The 24,840-nt window shown below is 39.8% G+C and overlaps 1 protein-coding gene across 1 annotated transcript in view; it reads left to right on the top strand.

Moving 5' to 3' along the window:
* The window catches only part of PCDH19 (protocadherin 19), a 133,849-nt gene that overhangs the window by 37,974 nt on the left and 71,035 nt on the right, over nucleotides 1–24,840 (top strand). The window contains exon 4 of the mRNA XM_019956331.2: nucleotides 23,583–23,641. Within this exon, the coding sequence (XP_019811890.2) occupies nucleotides 23,583–23,641 (59 nt within the window). The remainder of the gene's footprint in view (nucleotides 1–23,582; nucleotides 23,642–24,840) is intronic.

Here is a 24,840-nt window from a genome sequence, read left to right as displayed (position 1 = left end):
AGTATTAAAAGTTTTGTCATGCATAGGCATTTGCCTAGCCCCTAAAGAACATTAATTCATTCAACAAATAGCTACAGAATACCTACTTCACACCTGACAGTGTTTTCAGGATTCCAGGAAGAATGGTGAACAAAACAGACAAAAATTACTAACATCATGGGGTTAATATTCTAGTAGGGGGAAAGAGATAATAAAATAAGTAAGCTAAATATATGGTAGTTTAGAAAATAGGTGCTATGGAGAACAATGGATTGTGAATATTGGAGAAATTATGCAAATTAAATAGGGCAGTTAGGTAAAGCTTCAGTGAAACCTACTTTTTTTTTTCCTTCTCACTTCACACACACACTTCTCCAGCTAGGCTGATAGTTCATTCATTTATTAGTACCTACTCTACCAACTGCCTTTGTACCTTACATGGGGTATGCATTTAAGAACAAAACATATTTCTCCTAGCCTTATGGAGCCCAAAATGTAGCACAGGAGACAGATAGTAAAAAATGGTTACACAGATAATGACTTACAATCATAAGTGTGGTGGAAAGCAGTAGAGGGTACTAACATGTACCACACATAAAGGCCAGGACATGGATACCAACTCTATGAGGCTAAAGACCACAGACAGACCACTGAACATTTGGTAACTGGATTATAGTAGGGAAGACCATGATGACATGATTACAAAACAGAAAGTCTCACTCGGTTTTGATTGTGTCTAGGGACCCATGAATTTGTGATTTCAAATGTCTGATTGCTATAATTGCATATAGATACCTTCAGCCTCCAATCCAGCTATTTATTGGTATTTGATTTTAAATACTCATGTACATATATATGGCTATATTTTTCTGGAAACAAATTAATGACTGTTTGATGTGGTGAATTTGTGGGGCTGCTAGAAAACTGTCTTAAACAGAGGGAAAGCATTAATGAAATGATGGCTGATTTTTAGAGTGCCTATTTGATTTTCTTCTCCATTCATTGTTCCTGCAAAGATTCAAAATCCCCTAACATGAAAGATTGTAGGATAAAATGCATCCTTTTTATGTTTAAACCATTTCCTCATAATGAGGAAATATATTATTTTTTTTCTCCTACGGACCAAAGGCTAATAGCCTAGAACTAGTACTTTGGCTCCCTAAAAAGTCCTGCAAGACAAGCCAATTACAGACTCTGAAATATTTTTTAGTTCCTTGTAATAGCGATTCATTCTCTGCTATGGTACACTAACCAGGAAACAAGTTGAAATGAGAGTTTGGGCACTTTTAGAATAATTGATTATATTTACCAAATCCTTAGTAGTGCAGAGAGGCTAGTGGGTGGGGAATAGAAGAGCAAAAGGAAAGGTGAGATGAATGTGTGTCCAGGAGAGCATGACTTTTTATAAAGTTATGACTTTTGAATTGACATCTGTGGAATACACTTTAGCTAACTTTTTTTTTGTTCCATTTAGTCTTCAAGTAGACAGCAGTTAGATTATTTATGCTGATATCTGCCTTTATGTGCTATGGTGTTACTTTTTTTTATGTTACCTGCATTGTGGCACAATTAATTTTTTAAAAATTGAAGCACTGTTGATTTACAGTGTTGTGTTAGTTTCACATGTACAGCAAGCTGATTTATTTTTATATATGTATGTGTGTGTGTGTGTGTATGAGAAGGCAGTGGCATCCCACTCCAGTACTCTTGCCTGGAAAATCCCATGGACGGAGGAGCCTGGTGGGCTGCAGTTCGTGGGGTCACTAAGAGTCGGACACGACTGAGCAACTTCACTTTCACTTTTCACTTTCATGCATTGGAGAAGGAAATGGCAACCCACTCCAGTGTTCTTGCCTGGAGAATCCCAGGGGCGGGGGAGCCTGGTGGGCTGCCGTCTATGGGGTCGCACAGAGTCGGACACAACTGAAGAGACTTAGCAGCAGCAGCAGCAGCAGCAGCAGCAGTGTGTGTGTGTACACACACACACACACACATATATATACACTTTTCCCGGTCCTTTTCCCTTATAAGTTATTACAAAATAGTGAGTATAGTTCCCTGTGCTATACAGTAGGTCCTTGGTTATTTTATATATCAGTTCAGTTCAGCCGCTCAGTCATGTCCGACTCTTTGCGACCCCATGAATCGCAGCATGCCAGGACTCCTTGTCCATCAACTCCCGGAGTTCACTCAAACTCATATCCATTGAGTCGGTGATGTCATCCAGCCATCTCATCCTCTGTTGTCCCCTTCTCCTCTTGCCCCCAATCCCTCCCAGCATCAGAGTCTTTTCCAATGAGTCAACTCTTCGCATGAGGTGGCCAAAGTATTGGAGTTTCAGCTTTAGCATCAGTCCTTCCAATGAACACCCAGGGCTGAACTCCTTTAGGATGGACTGGTTGGATCTCCTTGCTGTCCAAGGGACTCTCAAGAGTCTTCTCCAACATCACAGTTCAAAAGCATGTATGCATATGTTCTGAATAGTCATTGGAAGGACTGATGGTGAAGCTGAAACTCTAGTACTTTGGCTACCTGATGAGAAGAACTGACTCATTGGAAAAGACCCTGATGCTGGGAAAGATTGAAGGCGGGAGGAGAAGGGGATGTCAGAGGATGAGATGGTTGGATGGCATCACTGACTTGATGGACATGAGTTTGAGTAAGTTCCAGGAGTTGGTGATGGACAGGGAAGCCTGGGGTGCTGCAGTCCATGGGGTTGCAAAGAGTCGGACACGACTGAGTGACTGAACTGAATTGAACTGAACTGATGTATATGTTAATCTCAACCGTCTAATTTATCCCTCCCCTCCCTCTTTGGTAACCATAAGTTTGTTTTCTATGTCTGTGAGTCCGTTTCTGCTTTGTAACTAAATTGATTTGCATCACATTTTAGATTCTGCATATAATGGATATTAAATGGTATTTGTCTTTCTCTGTCTGGCTTACTTCACTTAGTATGATAATCTCTAGGTTGATATGGTGTTACTTTGGTGAGCAGGAGAAATTAGCTGTTAACAAGTGAAGAGTACAACAGGCACAGCTATGATATCCTTCTCCATGCCACCATCTCTGGAAGTCTCCAACTGTCCTTTTTATCTGGGCACTTTGGTAATACTATTGCTGGCCTGTTCTCTTTCCTTCTGAGGAGAATTTATTTTGTTTGAATGTTCTGTTACTTTCCCTTTTGGTCTACTCTTCTTTCAGTGGTTCTGCTTGCCTATCTGGTGGTCTTTTTCGAAAGTTCCAACCCAATGTCAATCTGGAGTGGGACTGGTAATGCCAAAACGGAAGGGGTCTTCAGGAATGATAGAAATGTTATGGGGGAAGCAAGTTGAGGGTAAGTGGATTTCTAAAACAAATAGGATCTTAGGCCTCATTAATGAAGAATAATTTCCTGATTATGGGAAGAATTAGCCCCTCTGAATTCTTTGCTGCTCAGATTACATCTGTAGTATTATGTTCAATTCTGCATACCTTATTTTAAGTAGGACACTGACAGGCCACAGTAAGTTTCAAGAAAAGGTTAAGAAATTGATAAAAGGCCTGGAGACCACATCATTTGTCGAACAACGTTTCTATTGCATTATTATAATAGAGGCAAAAACTCAGTTGCGTGAAGTCAACATTATCATTGGTCTGCACTGGAAAAATGTATTGAAATGAAGGTACTGAAACCAAAGTGTCACAAAAGTGTAAAACATTCTTCTTCCTAACATTTGAACTTTGAATTAGTTGCTTTGAAAATGTATACTGTGTGAACCCAGCACTAGCTAATTGTTTGACCAGAACAATAGCTTTTACATATTCAGCCTGAAGACTGGTTCTCAGGTATAAGGCCAAAACCTGATGGATAATTGGGGGATCATGAGGATTTCCCTCCCCATTTTAGAGTGCTTTATTTACTCTTCTCATCATTGAAGAACACCACTGCCAGAGGCAAGGTCTTACAAAGTTTGGACTGATGGCTAGTATGCTATCTTTACATCTTCTTGACATCCTTTATGGCTTTGTAGTGGTGTGCTTTTTAGTGGAGTTAGGAAAGAGTTAATATCTTGGCATAACCTTAGATGTGGCTTGTTTTTCTCTTAGAAATATTGAGAAGGTGAGCATGTAGTGGGAAATTTTGAGATTTTCTGGTTTACAGCCTTTCTAAAAGGCATTTCTAATCATCATCATCACCACTATCCCAAATGACAGAACAAATATTAACTTGTGAAAATAAATATTCAAAAGGCAAATTTTATGAAATGGTTGACCTCCATTGGATCCTCATTATTTTTAGATCATGTAGGGAGGGGTCGCTCATACCTTTATTTACTAATTGTCTACCTTCTCATGCCTTTTTCATTTATTTTTTAAAGCACAGGGGAAAAAATTTTTGAGCGAAGAGATCAGAGTAACCTTTGTTTGCACAGAAATACTATGTGTGCATTGTTGGCTTAAGGCCAGTAGTAGACAGAAAGAGTCTGACTTAAGAGCATATCCTGGCCCTGATTTCCAGGAAGGGAAGACACAGAAGCATCATTCTCAGAGCAGAGATAGAGTGTTTGTGAACAAGCCAAGATTTCCCTTGTTTCTTCCTGTGATCTTCCCTCATTTTGAAGTACTGGATGGGATCAGGCCTCCAGGGATGGCAGTCGGTTAGGTGGTAATTGGGAGGGACTAGGGATCTAGCAGTACCAGAAGGCAAGAGGGTGACCCAAACACTTTCAGCTTCTTCTGGAAAAAAGGCACAGCGTCAGGCAATCAGAAGAGGAAGGGAGCAAGCATAAAATTCACATCCTTAGATTCCATAAAAGAAGAAAAGAGAGTGCTCACTATGTTTCCCATCAAATGTGCAATTTTATGGCACTCTCTTCTATTGTGTATGTTTAGTGTTGTGTGTCAGTCCCTTCAGGGTTCTTTACCAGTAGCGCCACCGAGGAAGCCCCTCTTGTAGAGCTGAGAGCAGATGGGTTGGCCATGTGAAGAAAGTGAAGGTGTCCACCTACAGGCTGCTGTAGGAAATACTTCCATCTTCTTTCCTACTTCTGGCAAGTAGACTAGGGTAATTTTTAAGAGAGTATCCAAACTAGGGTCAGCTTGTCTCAGGACTCATCTTTATGCAAAGGCTACATGAAGAATTTTAAAGTGATGAGCGTCTGACCACTGGAGAAAACTTGTCCTAACTCAAAAATGTCTCTGTGGTTTAATTAGCTACCCCTTTGGATACTGATTTTTTTTAGCAATGTACTGAATGTGATTTGTCTTCCAAACTTTACAGAAGAGCCAACCCAAATTCAGTTGGATTTGTGGCTGTAGGGAAGTTGTTTGAATTTATTCAGCATGCCTTATGTTCTTTCTCACACCTGACACTCATACATAGCTTGCAAAATCAAGAATTAGAGTTAGAGAGAAGCAAACTCTTTCCCCCAAACAAATAATTTCTCTAGTTCCGTCCCCTGCTTCGGATCACATGTATCTGAAGGTAGTTCTGAGGGCAAGTGCCACTTAGGAGAACCTTCTATGTTGCTCTCTTTTCTATATACCCTTGTTATAGCACTAACAACATGTCATTATAATTCTCTCTTCACTTATCTGTCCCCAATACTAGAAATATGGACTTCTCGAGGACAGGAGTAGAATCTGTCTCATCTCCATACTCTTAGAATTTTCTATGGAGCCTGGCACATAGCTTTAATAGTATTTGTTAAATTAAATTATTTTGAGCCTGAGTTATGTATTACTTCCATTTGTTCTAAACTGGCAAAGACAGCTCTGAATGATCTCGTTTTGCTTTTCCTTCTGTCCCCTCCCCCATTACTCTTATGGACCATTTAACTGTTCGTTTCTTAGTTTGTGCAAAGAAGGGTCTTAAAAGTAGTATAGGATTTTCTGTGACTTCTGTTTTTCAACCCTGGGCTGATGGCTTTGTCATTTTACTCAGCCTTTATATAGTACAGTCAAATTTGATTAATTGAGACTAACTTGGGGGAAGGCCAGTTGGAATTGCAGAGAGAAAAAAAATGCAATTTTATTACTTTCAAGTTCATAGAGTAATAAGAAGTAAGTTAACAAAGCCCTTGCCAGGAAGTTTTGCCAAGTAGGCGTCCTTGGATCTGCTTTAATGACTAAATAAGAATGATGTGCAATTAACATATTTATTGTTTGTAAATTGCTTCTTCAGTGCTTAAAAACAATTTATTCTCTTAAGTAGTTTAAACACTTCCCTTGTAATCTTGTTTACACCATAATTTGCTCGGTAAACCTTTTTAAAAATAGATACAGCAGCCTATCTCTATCAGAATGATCACCAAATATGAATTAGTGACGTCTGAACTACAAAGGTATTAGTACAACATGGAGAAGAAACTAAGCCTGAGGATGATGCTTTGAGGAAGTGGGCAGAGCAAACTCCTCCTTTCCTGCTTAGTTTTCAGTCACAGAGGCAGGGCCTCTGTCTTATTTAGAGAGGAGAAAAGCTCCCTCACCAGGAAGCAACATTTGCCATCAGTCTAGCCCCCCTCAGTAGTCTAATGCCAGTTTCCACTGAGGCAGTAAAAATGAGCAAATTTACCTTTTCGATAATTTCACTATGATCAAACAATCCCCAGTGGGCACTAATAGAAGATACTGTATTTTGATTGCAGTTTATCTCTAGCAATTACAGATGAGCAATTTAAGTGGCAACAAAACAAGTCATTTGCTAGAATGAGACTGTATTTCACTGAGCTTTATCATTTCACTTTTTTTTTTCCAGATTACTCAGCTTTTTCAGATTACTCTGTTTCCTTGGGTGGATCATACATCCTCTTTCTGCAGGATCCTGAGGAACAATTACTTTTCTTAATGATAGGATATTGACAAATGATTTACAAACATCATTTGCACTAAATTTTACTTTTCCCTCCCTTGAGAAATTCTGTTGACAGAATTTACAGCATTAGGTTTTACTCTTTGAGGACTTCTTAGGAGAAATAACAGGAAGAAGTTGGGCAGGTAGAGAGGGATGAGTCCTGGTGGCCGAAGAGCTGAGTTCTAAACTTATGTCTGGGTTTCTAAAAACCAACTGTGATACTTTGAGGGTGGTGGTGAGGTTCCCTGGGCCCATTTCCTTGTCTTCAAAGTATTGAGTGTGTGTGTGTGTGTGTGTGTGTGTGTGTGTGACAGAGAGAGAGAGAGAGAGAGAGAGAGAGAGAGAGAGACAGGGACACAAAGAGAGATTAGATACTCTAAGATCTTTTTGAGCTTTAATACTCTCTGGGTAATTGATTCTGTGATGGTCATGAGGCCAAAAGGAAATTTTTCAAAGCCTAGGGCATAGCATGGTCAGACTGCACTAATGACTTCAAGAACCTTTGCAAATGACCACATTTGGCAGAAAAGCAACTAAAGACTCTGTCATGATATAAGAAATAATTAATATTGCATAAAAGGTTGGATTTTTTAAATTCATGAAAGAACTTAGAGGAGACCATAGACTGAAAATAAAGCAGTGTCAGCCGACTGGGTTTCCATTTCCTACTGTCTAGAAAGTTAGACCGAGTGGAAGGCACCCTGGTCTGGGAAGCAGGGGCCTTAGGCTTTTGCTCTGACTCTGCCAATAATTGGCTATTGATCTTGAATTAAAAAAACACTCTGGGACTCAGTTTTTACATCTGTTAAAAAGGGAAAATAATACCTTGCCTATGTACTTCTTAAAACTGCTTTGGTTATTGGAAAAGATCATAGGGCAAGGCTATATGAAAAAACAGTTGCCGTACTGAAACAAGGTGCCATTTAAGAAAATAATTTAAAAAATTGGACCATTGAGAGATACAGCCAACAAATGTTTCTCACTGTATTAGATTGTAAAAACCCTTTTTATTTTTTATTTATTTGTTTTTTTAAATGTACACCTGTGGCAGATTCATGTTGATGTATGGCAAAACCAATATTGTAAAGTAATTAGCCTCCAATTAAAATAAATAAAATTAAAAAATTATTTATTTTAATTGGAGGCTAATTACTTTACAATATTGTATTGGTTTTGCCATACATCAACATGAATCTGCCACGGGTGTACACATGTTCCCCATCCTGAACCCCCCTCCCTCCTCCCTCCCTGTACCATTCCTCTGGGTCATCCCAGGGCACCAGCCCCAAGCATCCTGTATCCTGCATCGAACCTGGACTGGCGATTTGTTTCATATATGATATTATACATGTTTCAATGCCATTCATCCCACCCTCTCCCTCTCCCACAGAGTGCAAAAGACTGTTCTATACATCTGTGCCTCTTTTGCTGTCTCGCATACAGGGTTATCGTTACCAACTTTCTAAATTCCATATATATGCATTAGTATACTGTATTGGTGTTTTTCTTTCTGGCTTATTTCACTCTGTATAATAGGCTCCAGTTTCATCCACCTCATTAGCACTGATTCAAATGTATTCTTTTTAATGGCTGAGTAATACTCCATTGTGTATATGTACCACAGCTTTCTTATCCATTCATCTGCTGATGGACATCTAGGTTGCTTCCATGTCCTGGCTGTTATAAACAGTGCTGCGATGAACATTGGGGTGCACGTGTCTCTTTCAATTCTGGTTAAAAACCCCTTTTAAAGGTGTAGATGATATCATGTTCAATATGATGTATGTGTATACTGGCATATTAGTAGACATGGCATTCTAATATTTTAGGTTCTCAAATGATTCTTTGGATAAATGAAAGAGATGTGTTTACAGGGATGGGGAGACAGAAGACTAGTTTTTACTTAAGCCAGTTCTCCCTACAATCTAAATTCTTGAGAAATGTTGAAACAAATACAAGTAGAGGAAGCACAATAGCCTTTCTTAAAAGAGCTTTGCAAGAATCCTTTCATTTCATCTATGAAAGAGGCAAATGAGCTCTTCTTATCTGATGGATGGGTCTACCATCAGCTAACATTAGCTAATGCTAACTAACAAGTGGTGGGAGAGTACCTGCTCTGTGCCAGAAATGGTGACAGCCACTGAAGCCCTTAAGTTTCCAGCCTTGTGTGGCTGACACATAGGTAATACAATGTGCTAAATGATGTGATAGAAGTAGGTCTACTCTTTGTATTTCCTTAGGTCACCAAGGACATCACGTTTCAGGACTGGAGAGTCCTGAGTCACAGGTCAACAGTCTTCCTAAGGCAACCCTGTCCAATAGAATTTTATGGGATGATGGAAATATTCTATATCTGTACTGTTTAATATACTAGCCACTAGCAACATTTGCCTCCTGAGCACTTGAAAGATGGCTATTGTGATTGAGGAACTAAAAATTTAACTCAATGTTTGCTAAATTTAAATAATTACCTACCTATGTCTGTGTTATTGGTTATAATATCTATGCCACTGGGCAGCATGGCTCTGAGGAATGGTAAAATGAGCCCACAGTCAGGCTCAGGGTGTTTCTGAGTTGAACTCTCTCATTACTTTGGATCTTAGAAGGCCCTGGTCAAGCTGCTGTAGCCCTTTAACCATGTTTTTCTATCCATACACTACACTAGAAATGGCTCATTTCCAGCTGAAGGTTCTGAATTATGCATGCTAATGTGCTTTACTTAACCCTGAGATGAGGTTTTCTTTCATTCTTTTTTTTTAAAAGAGATTCTGTGACAGTTCAATCATAACAGAGAAAGCAAATGGGGCGAAGAAAAACTAGTTTATAAAGGCTTTTAAAGTGTCTCAAATCTTGCCTTTCACATAATTTCAGATGGTGTGAGGTCATTTCAACTCTCTTTATCTGAATATTCTCTCTCTCTGCCTACACACACACACACACACACACACACAGAGGTACACATACATTCCAGTTAAGGTGTTGAATCAGCAATTAGAGAAGTTGGGTCTCTATATATATATGGCTTCCCAGTGGCACTAGTGATAAAGAACCTGCCAGCAAATGCAAGAGATGTAAGAGACATGGGTGTTCGATCCCTAGATTAGGAAGATCCTCTGGAGGAGGGCATGGCAACTTACTCTAGTATTCTTGCCTGGAGAATTCCATGGACAGAGGAGCCTGGAGGGCTACAGTCCATAGGGTTGCAAAGAGTCAGACAGGACTGTAGTGACTGAGCATGCACAAAGCAAGACTGTTCACTGCATTATTTATTTTTATGATAGTACAGATAGGGGGAGAATGAGATAAAATACCCTGTAAGAAACCTCATAAAAAAAAACTATACGTGAAAAAAACTACACATTGGAAATTTTGTTGGAAACAGAAATGAAAATTCAAGAGAAATCAAGTTTATAACCTGATAATCAGATGACTTGTCCTTTGTCTAGCAGTTCACTTTTAGAAAGCATCTGCACATTTATTATTTTATTTCATCTTAATAGCAACTCTATAAGATAGTCAGGACAGGTGCTATTTCTATTTTATAGATTAGGAAATTGATGGTCAGAGAGGTTCAGTGATTTCTACAAGATCACACAGCCAGTAGGAACTTTATATTTACATTGAAGGCTGTATTTGGAGGGTTTCTAGGACTTTTCTTTGAATAGTCTGTGATCTTTTCTAAGCTTAAAACAATCTGAAGAAACAGTCATCAGGGTGACTTATGGCCCTAGCTGAATCTGTGTCTACTAGGAACAAGCATTTTTTAATATGGAGATGCAAAAACACACTTTTCCCTCATAAAAATTATATGTAATATGTGTGTATCCCTGTGTATGTTATGAATGGAGATATGACTGCCCACACCTGTTTGTACTGGTTGAATCTCAAACAAAATCTTTGTTGTTATCAAGTAGACACAAGTATTGGGCAGATTAGGATGAGGAGTGAGGGTGCTAGTTTGTTTGAGAGAAGGGTGTGTGTATACAGAAAAGTGAGTGGAGAAAGAACTAAGAATAAAGCTGGGGAGGGAGAATGCTAAAAACTGTATGGGGAAAGGAATGTAGAAGTTACTTGTATAGGTTGAGGAGTAGGACTGCCAGGTACAGTAATGTTATGTTTCTGACTTTCTTCTTCTTATTTTTTTTTTGACAGTTAAGTTTGGAATTATTCCTGGTTTTTGCTGCTGGGAGTCTGATGGGAGAGGGAGGGTGAGGTGTTCCCCCTAATTATTTCTTAATCTTCCTGCAAGAGGAAATTGCTCTAGTTGTGTTCACCACCCTTGAACCTGTCATGTTTAAGCAGGCTAGGGTATTTATATTTTCTCCCAAATAGTACAGCCAGTCATCTGGTCCTAATTACTTCTATTTCATTGCCTTTCCTAGAATCCTAATGAGGTGTGGCCTGTGAGTGTGGGACTTGCAATGAGAAATCTTGAATTCTAGTTCTGGATGTGACACTGCTCCTCTCTAGCAGAGGGCAAGTCTTTTAACCTGTTTTGTCCTGCTGTTAATGTGGTTAATAATATTTATTTAGCTTATGATAGTAGCAGTGGGATTAAGTAGTTAATATTGGTTGCTGCTGCTGCTGCTAAGTCGCTTCAGTCGTGTCCGACTCTGTGCAACCCCATGGACTGCAGCCTACCAGGCTTCTCCGTCCATGGGATTCTCCAGGCAAGAACACTGGAGTGGGTTGACATTTCCTTCTCCAATTAATGTTGGTTAAGAGGGGAAAAAAAGAAAAATGGGGCAAAGTCTTCTGTATTGTGTCCATTTCCAAAAGCTAATTGTTTCAGGATGATATTGACAGGAGACACCTGCTCCATTGCACTCATCAAGCACCTCCTAGAAGTTTCGCTGAATGGATGAAAAGCAAAATTCTTCAGTTCTGTACCATAAGCTCTGTAGAAAATGTAACCACCTTCAGGCCCAGTTTCCACCTTGGCTGTCTTTTTTGCCATCTAAGAATATTCCTCTGTCTTATGGTTGCTCTAAGGTTGAGTACATTTTTGCTCTCTCCTGAAACCCTTTTTAAACATTCTGAAATCTTTTTGATGAAAGATTCGTATAAATGAAAGGCATACTAGTAATTGTTGTTCTGTTGTTACACTGCATAACTGCATTACAGAATTCTAATACTCTCACAATTTCAAGCTGCTGATATTAGCCACTTTTCAAGGTGTAGTTATGGCTTTACTGTGCATGGTTGCTGGCACTCTTATGTCGGATCTGTTTACAAAATCAGGTCAAATTCCAGCCTGCCCTCACCACCCCCTTCCCAGCATAAAATGAGAAGGTCTGTTAGGATCTGGGTGGATAGGTAGGGGTTTTGAAAGACTAGGTAAACATTTCCATTACTTCCTTGAATCAATCCTCTTTCGCTGCTGCTGCTGCTGCTGCTGCTAAGTCGCTTCAGTCGTGTCTGACCCTGGGCGACTTCATAGACGGCAGCCCACCAGGCTCCTCTGTCGCTGGGATTCTCCAGGCAAGAACACTGGGGTGGGTTGCCATTTCCTTCTGCAACGCATGCATGGATGCTAAGTTGCTTCAGTCGTGTCCAACTCTGTGTGACCCTATGGACAGCAGCCCACCAGGCTCCTCTGTCCACAGGATTCTCCAGGCAAGAATACTGGAGTGGGTTGCCATTTCCTTCTCCAAATCCTCTTTCTATTGCTTCTCATTTATGTGTCATGAAGTGATGATGAAGTGTAAGTTCTGTCTTGCTTCCAACACAGATTTTCTGCAGTGCTTGTGTAAGTCACTAGAAACTGGAGGCTACCATGGATTTCCTTCAGTGACTAATAATTTCAACAGAACTGAACACCCTTTATTTAAACTCTGGTCATAATTAGAGGGTTGCCAATGGTAAGCAACCATGGAGTCTGATTTTGAGAAATGTTTATTGTGCCTCATTAAATTTGAAATTAGTACTTAAAAAGATCGGAAATAATCTGTTTTCATTTTAGTGACAGTAAATATAAATGGATGCCATGTGTGCACATTCTTGCCTATATGCCTCCCATATACTGTGTTTGCCATGGTCATCAGAATAACTACTCCAAAAGAGAACTATGGAAAATTTCATTGACCACAAACAAGCAAATGATCTATTGTGTTTCATCTAATTAGAAAACATCAATATCAGAAGCTAACACATTCACTATTTTCAAGATGGTGTAGAACTTGGTTGTTTTTTGTCAGCATGATCACATGTTACAGGCTTGAGCAACAAGCCGGTACAAGGGAAATGAATTTAGAATGATATGCCAAAGGCTGTTTTTCCTTCACTCTTAAATAAGCTTGTGGAGGCAACCGGGCTTTAAGTGATGTATAATATAAATAATGAGATTGGGTCTGGAACTGGATTTGGGGGTGTTGTTTGGGCCCACAGGCAGAGTCACCTGCAGCGCTCCCTCCAAATATTTTGAAAGTTTTTCAGCTGACAAGGTTTGCTCAATAGAAATTGCACTCTGCAGGCAGTCAGGACTCCGTAGCTACTAAGTAGTAGAGAATTGAGGCCAATTAAATAGAATTCAGCAGAAATGGACCAGAGTGCTGAACCTTCTCTAAGCTGTGCATGCTCAGTTGCTCAGTCATGTCTGACTCTTTGCAATTGCATGGACTATAGCCCGCCAGGCTTTACTGTCCATGGAATTATCCTGGCAAGAATACTGGAGTGGGTTTCCAGAAGGACTCAAAGATAGGCTGGATTCAGGAGAGCTCTTACTGTGGCTCCCTGGGCCATTGCTGTGGAAGGTCTTAAATTGGTTTCTTATTGTCAGTTGGATCAACTTTATCAAATCATAGCTTCTGAAATTGAAGCTACCCCATAAAGTCATCACTAGTCATCTTATGTCACCTTGTAAAGATGGTTGTCAATATCTCTAAAGGACAATTGAAATGGTCACCAAGGTTGCAGGGAAGAAAGTAGCTCGTTCCTGGAGCCATCTCCATCTGGAGAACTACCTGCAGTAGTGTGTGCCAAGTTTTTCTTTTGTCTCTCTGCTATGCTATACTCTCCTGACCCATTCACAAAAAGTAGCAAAGAAAGTCATTCAGAGAAAAATAGGTAGAAAGCAGGCTAATCACTTCTCTGTTGTTACCAGCTTGTGTTTGCTTTCCATCTCAGTAGTAGGTCATGCCAAGAACAGTGTTCCTGGGGTTTTTTCTTGTTGTTCTTGTTTTTGTGACTTGTTCTAGCTGAGTCTGGAGAAGGAAATGGCAACCCACTCCAGTACTCTTGCCTGGAAAATCCCATGGACGGAGGAGCCTGGTAGGCTGTAGTCCATGGGATCGCGAAGAGTCAGACACAACTGAGTGACTTCACTTTCACTTTTCACTTTCATGCATTGGAGAAAGAAATGCAACCCACCCCAGTGTTCTTGCCTGGAGAATCCCAGGGATGAGGGAGCCTGGTGGGCTGCCATTTATGGGGTCACACAGAGTCGGACACGACTGAAGTGACTTAGCACCAGCAGCAGCAGCAGCTAGCTGAGTCAGTATTTAACGTGGCTGTAGCATTTAACCTGTGTGTTTGTTTTCTTGGCTGTTTAAGTAGGGGAGTAACAGTTGGCACCTGCTTGTAAAATACTTTAATATTTGGGGATGAAAGGCACTCTGAGCCTACAAAATAGCTTTAATGTGTGGTATTTACATATTTGGGGTTGATGATTACCCTCCAGGTTTTGTTCTACTGGTGAATGTGGTTGATAGCTATTTACTTCTCAGGTTGAATTTTGTTTATGTGGGATGAGATGATATGACTCATGTGATTGGGTTAGTCATTTTATTTAGTCTTAAACTACTTGTATCCACACCAAAGTCTTGTTGTTTTTGCATTCCTGTGTAGAATAAGCATTAACTGGTTCCTCAGAGCTTTTTGTAAGCAGATATTATTTTCAAGGGCACTGTACCCCACAAAGGACTTAGAAAAGGGTCCCAGAGAAGAACAGAAAACTGTTCTTATCTGTATAATGGGATGGTGTTTAGTCTGGTCATTCAGTAGGCTCTTTGCCTCTGAATTGCATGGATTCCTACAGAAAGTTCCTAGGTTTCTCAAGGAGGCCTTTGTAGTAAAATATGTACTGGGTTGCTCTTCTAAAGTCACAACTTTGACCCAATAAAAGATGAGGGTAGAGAAAAGGGCTTTCTCTAAGCTGCCTTTGTCACCTCTAGGTAGTCTGTCTATATCGATGGTGCCAGTGAAATTTTAACAGTGATGATAAAAGGCCACCAAGAGGGGAACTCTTTCAACTTGACTTGGATGTTAACTAAATGGCCTATGTTTCCTACTGATAGCCCTGTCTGCAAGCCATTGGAATCCTAGAGTCTTCTTTAACATGATGAAAAGTAGCTGTCACACTGTCAGTCTGTGGCTCAGAGTTCTACAGATAAGGCAAAGCTTTATCTTTTCACAGAAATTTTATCTACCCTGTTTTGGAAACACTATCATGTGTCATTACTGCCATTCCCAGAGATACGGCAGGACTGATGGATGATGGGCAGGAATCACCTAACCGTAGCATCTTATCCTTGGCAGTTATATCTAGACTACTGTGTATTTATAAGGTCATTGTTGGGAATAAGGACAGAGAACAAACTGTAACTACAGAAGACAGTGGGCAGAAGGGATGCTTTCTGAAGAAACAGACCACCTTGGCCTTACAGATTTGGTCATCTGCTTTAACAGTAATAAGAAGCTTTATTCTTAACCCCTTCCACCCCTTCTCTGGTCTTTCATTGATGGATTCATTACATGAGCACTTGCTAAGTGTCCAGCATTGTGGCACTGAGACTTCAAAAGAAAGCTTCCAGTCTAGTTGGAGGATATACTGACATACTACACATGAAATAATCATAGAACCTGAGGAAAAGCATAAGTACATCACATAGTCTGTACACTAAGTGCTGAGAACATGTTAAGCTGTGTGGGATGATCAGAGATGTAGGCATATTAGAAATGAGGGTTGAGATATAAGGGAAGTAGAGGACTTGGTATTGGATGACTGCTCAGCTAAAGATTTAATTTCAAGTTAGCTCAGTTGGTAAAGAATCTGCCTGCAATGCAGGAGACCTGGGTTTGATTCCTAGGTTGGGAAGATCCCCTGGAGAAGGGAAATGGCAATACACTCCAGTATTCTTGCATGGAAAATCCCACGGACAGAGGAGCCTGGCAGGCTACAGTCCATGGGGTCACGAGAGTTGGACACGACTTAGCAACTAAATCACCAATGCTAAGTGCAACAGGGAACCATTGAAAGGTTTCTTTGAAGCCTTGAAAAGAGAAATGTTGTGATGAAAATAGTGGGCAAGAAAGGTTATGCACATAGCATTTGCAGAATGGGCAAAAGGCAGATGGAGATGAAGTAGTGGCACAAGTTGATGAAGGCTGTGGAAGTGAAGCCAAAGGGGCATGCTATTTGTAAGAATTTTATAAGTCTTATAACTCATTTGATAGGAGAGGGAGGTTCCCTGTATTTGTGACATGGGTTTGTATGTGTAGCAAATATAAAGGCCAAATTCTCCTATGTGTATCACCTACTATCATCAAGCCATTAGTGTGCTAATTAATTCCATAGTGGAGAAGGAAATGGCAACCCAATCCAGTATTCTTGCCTGGGAAATCCTATGGACCTTGTGAGCTGCAGTCCATGGGGTCGCAAAAGAGTTGGACACCACTTAGCGACAGACTTTAGTTACACTGAGTTGTGGTACAGTTCTCAAAGGTCCACTCCATAGCCTGTGCACAAGTATAACCACCCCTAGCACAGAGTTGATCAGTTTGTTATCTCCTTGCTGGTCTAGCGTATATATATATATATATATTTTTTCGTTCTCAGGGTTTGGTGCATGTTTATTGCATGTAGGAATGAATGAAAAAACGAATGACTGAACAAGAGCCGGGGCTTGAAGGGAACATTGGCATCATTTGGGTTGTTCTCTTTATTTCCTAGATAGATAAATTAACACTTCCAGAGGGATTGAGTGCTTTATTCAAGGCCACCAATGAGTCAGTGACAGACACGAGGAGAGAGTTCAGTTCACCCTCTCCCCTACATCGCATTGCTTACTGTAGTCAGACTGTGTGTGTCTGTACATGAGAATTAGCACTAATGTGCACATAGGCATGGCTAGTGGAAGGTTACTTAGCTTGTTTTCCAGTTCAGGATAATTCTGGTGATGGCAGCTCTGTGGATGGTGCCTTTTATTCTGTCTTCACTACTTTCTCATTCAGCTTCTGCTGTCTGGATGAATGAGTCTTTGAATATACATTTTAGCTGCAGGCATGTTAGCTTTATTTTTATATAGAATTTACATTTTCATTTTTATGTGCTGAAGATAGTAAGGAGGGAAAGGCCATTTGTCAATTCATTTCCTTAAAAAAATGCCTTTGTGAAAAGATGCCATTTGAACATCTAAAGCAGCAGTTACTTTCAGAAAAAGGTTATGAGTCTTATCATATGATCAATAGGTACAATTATCATTATTAGACATCAGCAGTTAAAAAAAGAACCAGCATTTAAAAATCATTTTGCTGTGCATCTGATTTGGGATTCTAGTTTTCCTGTTTGTATTGATAAAATGACTGAGTGAAAAATTAAAAAGAAATTAGTTAGCAAATTGCAGCTATAATGTTTTTCAGTTTGATGGGACTTTTAAAGTATAATTTAAAATGGCTGTTCATTTTCAAATGAAAACCTTAAGGTTTTCATCTCAGCATCTGTAACCTTTTTTAACGTTATAGTGTGACCTGAGGATTTGTGCCTCTGGGCAAAGATTCTAGTCCTGGATATCTGCATTTATTGGGCTTCTTTCTCCTTAGGGTTGAAGTCTGTACTGATGATAAAGACTGGTGACTGAGAGTCACAGTCACTCTTCCAGAGACTAGGGCACAACTCAGTGAACTGTGAAAGTAATGCAAAATGACAATGAAAGTAGGGCATTCTGGTACCTTGGGGGCCTGACAAAGTGGAAGTATTTGACTTGTGATATGCCAGACTCATTAACATAATAACATACCACCCACCCCAAAGTCTCTCTAGAAAACTCCCACATCCAGAAAGAAGATGAGAATTGAAAATAGTTAGCAAAGAAGGCTCCTGTGCAGGGAAAAAAAAAAAAAAAACCTAAACAACAGCAAACCCTAAAACATAGAAAAGTCCTTGCAGTAAAGATCATGCCATTTCCCTCTTAAAAAAACATCTCATCTCTCTATCCAGAACTTAAGTCTCTTTTTCTAGACTATTCTAATAAATATATAGTTTCCAAGAACACAGGAGAGAATTATCAAACTTGAAATGGAAGAGGAGCTGCTTTGGTGTACTAATAGCACTGAGTAGTAACAATATTGAGTGTTTTATGGCAAGTTGGTGGGAGACATATGTTAAAAATTAAAGGTAAGAACTCAAAAGACACGGTGTTTTTTGAAGTCAGTGAGTGTACAGGCAAACCTGCATGGTACAGTGATTTATGTTTAGAAAGGCACTTCAGAGGAACCATTAAGAAACTGTAATAATGTTCAAAAACAAGGCAATTTGTTGCAACATTTTTTAAATAGCTAGAACATGGAAGCAGCCTAGATGTCCATTGACAGATGAATTGATACAGAAATTGTGGTACATATATATGATGGAATATTACTCAGCTGTTAAAAAGAACACATTTGAGTCAGTCCTAATGAGATAGATGAACCTAGAGCCTATTGTACAGAGTGAAGTAAGTCAGAGAGAGAAAGACAAATATTGTATATTAATGCATGTGTATGGAATCTAGAAAGACGGTACTGATGAACCTATTTGCAGGGCAGCAATAGAGATGCAGACATAGAGATCAGACTTGTGAACATGGTGGAGGAAGGAGAGGGTGGGATGAATTGAGAGAGAAGTGAGGAAACATATACATTACCATATGTAAAACAGATAGTGGGAATTTGCTGTGTGACACAGGGAGCTTAATCTAGTGCTCTGTGACAACCTGGTGGGGGGTGGGATATGGTGGGAGACGGGAGGGAGGTTCAAGAGACAGGGGACATATGTATACCTGTGGCTGATTCGTGTTGATGTATGCCAGAAACCAGCACAATATTATAAAGCAATTACCCTCCAATAAAAAAACAAACAAGGCATGATGTGTAGGATTTTAAACCAAAGTTTTAGTCCTTAGAGAAGAAAGCTCTAAGCTATGCAAAAAACTCTACTATCCACAAGTATTAATTCTTTGTTTTCAGAAAATTCAGATTTGATTAAACCTAAACAAAGTGAGAAGTCTGTTCTCAGTGAATCCTAGGATAAAGAATTCTAATTAGAGAAAGGGTTTGGGAGGAATATGTTACATGATAGGAAAGTGACACTTACTGTTGAGACTGGGAATATAATTATTATCATAAAAATACTATATAATAAAAGTTTGCTCTAGACCCATTTTTTTGATGTCAAAATTTAAATTTTTCAGAAACAAATGTTCTTCTCTCTTTGCTGTGTTCCTGTGTTAACTTGGCTGTCTCATTGGAGATGCGGACATTTCCTAGTGAAATTAATGTGACATTTAGATAAAATTTCCCCTCTCAAATGTTTCATGTTATTTCCCATTTAGAATACTTAGAGAGGGGATTGGAATAATGTCAAGCAAATTTTGATTAAATAAGGCTAACTGGGAGCCAATACATTCATGCAAAAAAGAAAAGCTGTTTTATTATTTCCTAAAACGTGTATTTCTTTTGTCATTTTTTAGTCTTTGTTGAGATGACCTTGGTAGATAATCTGGCAAAAGATATGCCATCTTCTAGGCTTGCCTTAGAAAACACAGCACATCGGGTCAAAGCCAGTGTCTGGTCTTTCGCCCAAGACAGTTCTCCACTCTGGATGTCTGTTAGAATTACCTAGGAAGCTTTTAAAAAAGTACTAATGCCTGGGCCCCACTCCAGACCAATTACCTCAGAATCTCTTGGAGTGGGATCTTCTCAACAGTATTAAAAAAAAATTCCCTAGTTGACTCTAATGTGCAGTTAGGGCTAAGAACCACTGGCTTAAGACTTGCAAACTATTCATTAAGAGAAATTATTTCCTTCTTCAGGGTGGTCTGAGTCTCATTCTTTGCTCTACCTGAAGTGTGGAAAAAAAATGTACTCTTTCAGTGCATTTGGATTTGAACACACACTTTGAATCAGTACAAGCAAGAATACTTGATGTTAGTTTACCCTGACTCATCATAGGCCATCTATGGCCAGTTGGCTCAGTTGTTTGGACTGTAGTCCTAATGAGGCCAGAATAGTATATCCTCTCCAATTATTAATAGAATAATTCTGTTGCATAGGTTGTTTCCATAGTTCTCACCAAGCTGCCTCACAAAAAGACCTGAGACTGATTACAGAGGCAAAAGGCAATGGATGACTCAGCATAGCTCCATCCGCTATGGGAAAATTGGTTCTAGGAACCTGTCTCATGACTAGTGCTGCTAATTGCATGAGGATGTAGCATGGGCCATCTGTCTATTATGGTTTGTGCTGGTTTGGGGAATACAATATTTACATTTGTAGGTCAGGACAGACGAAAATGGGTGGCGGGGGTGGGGAGTTTACCCTTTTAGAGTAAAAAGAGAAAGAGAGCAAGGTGATAAGCTTCAATGACACTTTCCTACCCTACAGTGGCAGATCATGCCTGGCATATCTGTCCAGGTTAACCCACCTGTATACCACAGCAAGGGAAAGAGAATTGCTAAGTTTCCATAAGTAAATCTTCTAGACCTGTGTTCTCCTATAACTCAGTGCCTGTGAGTGGGAATCCTCAAGGTGAGATATAGTACTCCATTAGGACCAAGAAGTAATACAGTCACGAGGGATAAATTTGTATGATTTAGCTTATTTGCCCAGAGTTCTGTCATATCTCCACAGGGCTCTGAATTTGATGCACAGTGCACACATATATGCAAAGCGGTATAAAATATTCTACCTGAAAACTGACTTAATGTGGCAATATCTTGGAATGTTGCTCATGCTTTCTGTGCAAAGCTAGTATCTTCCTTTCTTTTACACCTGTGTCTCTGTTAACTTCCTTGGAAAAACTGATTTAGGAAGTTTGGAGGCTGCGATGGAATGTGTGCTGCATGGTACTCTTTTATTGCCCAAATGGGGCAAATCCCAGATCCTACTTGGGAATCCATATTCTGTAGAAAGCAGAGGATAAGGATTTCCACCATTCCTACCATGAGTTATGACAAATGCACTTGAAATTCCTCTTAGGATTTGTTTTCTGTTATGCCTATTTTAGGGCTCCCCAGGTGGTGCTAGTGGTAAAGAACCCGCCTGTTGATGCAGGAGACATAAGACATGGGTTCGATCCCTGGATCGGGAATATCCCCTGGGGGAGGGCATGGCAACCCACTCTAGTATTCTTACCTGGAGAATTCCCTGGACAGAGGAGCCTGGCAGGCTACAGTCCATAGGGTCACAAAGAGTTGGACATGACTGAAGCAAATTAGCACACATGAATTCATGGCTATTTTATGGAGGAGGAAAGTGAGAAATTAAGTAATTTGCCCTAGGTTGCACAAACTAATAATTAAACTCAGTGCTTAATCATTTCCCTGTTTTATTTGGGCAGAATCCTTTTGTGTGGGTGTGTCGGGGGCAGTTAGCATGCTTCGTGTACTAAATCGCTTTAGTTGAGTCTAACTCTGCAACCCTATGGACTGTAGCCCACCAGGCTCCTCTGTCCATGGGATTCTCCAGGCAAGAATACTGGAATAGGTTGTCATGCCCGCCTTCAGGGGATCTTCCCAACCCAGGGATCGAACTTGCATCTCTTACGTCTACCTGCATTGGCAGTCAGATTCTTTACCACCAGCACTACCTGGGAAGCACTTAGCAGACTTCCACTTATTAAATTATATATTGTACTGAATATCATAGAAGAACACATTTACCCAACACTATTTTTGCCTTTTATATTGGTGTAGAAATTAATTCAAGAAGTGCTTGTTGGTTGACTCACTGATGGATAAGCTCTTCCAGCACTGTATTCCCAATGCAGCTTCAAGTTTGCTTCCTCCTCTTGTAGTTATGTTTGCAACAATTTCAGCCTCCATTTTCTTATGAAACAATTAGAAATGAACTAACCTTTTTGATTTTAACTCTCCCAATCCATTCCTTCCAACAACACCAAAACTTACTTGTGATTTTCATTAAAGGGGATTTTATCCTTTAGAAAAAGCTGGTGTGCTTGCATGTGTGCATGCTCAGTCGCTTCAGTCATGTCTGACTCTTCCAACCCCATGGACTGTAACCTGCCAGGGTCCTCTGCCCATGGGATTCTCCAGGCAAGAATACTGTAGTGGGTTGCCATGCCCTCCTCTGGGAGAATCTTCCCAACCCAGGGATTGAACCTGTGTCTCTTCTGTTTCCTACATTGGCAGGCAAGTTCTTTACCAGATATAATTACACAGCTCATTTTCAAATAAGGGGCATGGGGAGAACATGGGCATGCACCAGTAAGTACAGGAGAGTGATGGGGATTTAGTTTTCTTCTCTTTACATTCTCTTTCTCTCACCTACTTGCCACCCCCATCCCCACCTACTCTAGATACTTAGGGTCCCTATCCAGACTGTTGGCTATTTGGTACTCATGTGGTAGAACTGCTATCACCTGTCCTGTTTTCCTGTTTTCAAGGAGTCTGAGCTCCCTGAAACCTAAAGCTGTGTTTAAGAGCCTAGCATAGTTCATGTGTGACATGTAGTCATCTGAAAGGAATCTGCTGTTGTTAGCTCGACAGCTATTGTGTTTCCTTTCACAGGCACTTTCAGTTGAAGTGATTTCGGAAGGCCCTAAGGAATGGTGAGAATGGTGAGAATTTCTGGTAGACTGGCAGGGGGGCAGAGGAGATGGGCACTTTTCAGAGTAGTACTTTAGTTTTGGACATAAGATCCACTTTTTTAGGACCTCCAGTTACTTCAGTGTTGACTTTTCCCTGTGTTTCACCCTCCTAAGGCTGACCCCCCTGCAATCTGCCCCCAACCTCTGGATGCTTATCAGCTGTTTTCCCAACTCTTTTATCTGGCAGGTATTCTGCATTTGCTTTTGTAAAGCTGTTGCTCAGGCAGTCTACTGTAACCACATTAGACAGTGGTGTTTTAATGATGGGAGCTGAGACAAGGGTTTACTTTCAAACTTCATGTTTCACATGAAAGGCTTTGGCACCCACTCTGGACTGCTTTTCACCCTGTTTTAGGTGTAATACTTGTTTGCCTCTATATCTGTGATAAAATGAAGGCCTCCCTATATAACCAGTGCTGAGCAAAATGTCTTAAAACAAAGGGAAGTGCAGAGTTTAAATCCACAGTGGAGGATTACCTTGCCTGCATTTATATATCTGTGGAATAAATACTTTAATGTGTTAATTACCTACTAATAAAAAGACCTTTGAACTTCCAGTCAATTTGATGGGCACAGAATTGTGTCCACTGGGGAATGGGAAGCAATTAGTTTCTGTAAAGAGTTTGGGTCATGCTGTATCTTCCCTAAGTGGTTGCATGGTCAGTAGTCAGGTGTATTCTAGGGGATGTTTGTGTCATCTTCCTCTGTTCATGGGCCTGCCTCCACAGAGCCCCCAGGGGCCCAGGGAGGAGGCAGGTCTTCATCAGGGTGTTGCCCTACTATGGCTATAGTTTCTGATTCATTCATTGCCTCTTGCTCAGTAGAAAAATTCCTCCTAAGTAGGACAGTTTGACTCTCCATGAATCACCTCCATAACATTTTTAATCTTTTCTTTCCCCATTGCAGACTGAAAATTATTCCTTTGACTCCAACTACGTGAACAGCCGAGCCCATTTAATCAAAAGGTATGTTGGTTTGCTTGCCTATTTCTACAATTGAGCTCAATTTAATACAAAAAGCATGAAAATATTTTTAAATGATGCCTTTTCAGATTTTAAAGTGAAAATGCTTATCTGCTTATTGTAGGAAATTAGGAAAATTCAGAAAAGCATTAAAAAAAAAACTAAATAAAAATCACTGGTAATTCCGCCACCCAAAATCACTGTTGGCATTTTATCATGTTTATGTAACTGTATACAGAAATAATTAAATTTAAATTGTGGTCATATTAAAATAAAATTGATTTGATGATTTAGAAATCTAATATTAAAATTTTCTCCTGTGTATCTTCTATTGAATTTTAAGATGGTTGATGGCTGTTATTTTGGCAACTTTGAAATCATTTTAAGGCTATTTTAATGACAGATAAACTAATTTCTTATCTTTAAAAAACTTTATAGATGAGAGAGGGAAAGATAATATACTTGCTAATACAATAAATCTTAAAATAGGTATTTCAAGTGAAGCATTCAAAGTTGAGATTTGTGTGAATGGTTGCTCATAACCAGTTATTCACAGAGACACAATGTATGTGGATACAGAACTGAATACTGCCTGGAAGATTCCAGGGCAGGAAGATTTCAAGAATGAAGATTCCATCTGGTGCAGTGGTCACCAAGGTGCCCCAGGCAGGCAAGATAAGGGGTTTAGGGAGTCCTCTAAGCAGAGAATTTGTGCAGAAAAACTGGTACTGACCATTCAGATGATGCCTTTATTACTGTTTGATGCAATTGTCCTCTTAAATGGTCCAGAGGTTATTCTGTAGCTAAAATTGAACTCTGTGTGTGATTGTTAATAGAAATGAAAGAGAGAAACAAGCAGGGTATGTTAGAGCTGCAGTAGACAAGATCTGAAAATTCTATTATTTTGCTGGCTCTAATCCCATAAATTTATATCACCAGAAGGGTAGGATTTGAGGAATAAACTAGTTTGTTGTAGAAACAACTTTAATTCAGATCTAATTTAATTCACGATGCTGCAGTAATGCCTGCTAACATGCTAGGCTTATCTGTATTGGTCTGGAACGACTTGTGACCTTAAGTGATAATTGTTAATTATGTGAAAATGGAGAGCCCAGTATTAACAGTCATAGCATTGTTTGGAATTTTTTGAGGGATTGGGAAGGATCCATTTTGAATATTTTCTTGGCTCACAGAATAAATCA

This window comes from Bos indicus, chromosome X (assembly GCF_029378745.1).
Source record: "Bos indicus isolate NIAB-ARS_2022 breed Sahiwal x Tharparkar chromosome X, NIAB-ARS_B.indTharparkar_mat_pri_1.0, whole genome shotgun sequence".
NCBI lineage: Eukaryota > Metazoa > Chordata > Mammalia > Artiodactyla > Bovidae > Bos > Bos indicus.
This window is presented reverse-complemented; position numbering and strand designations above follow the sequence as displayed.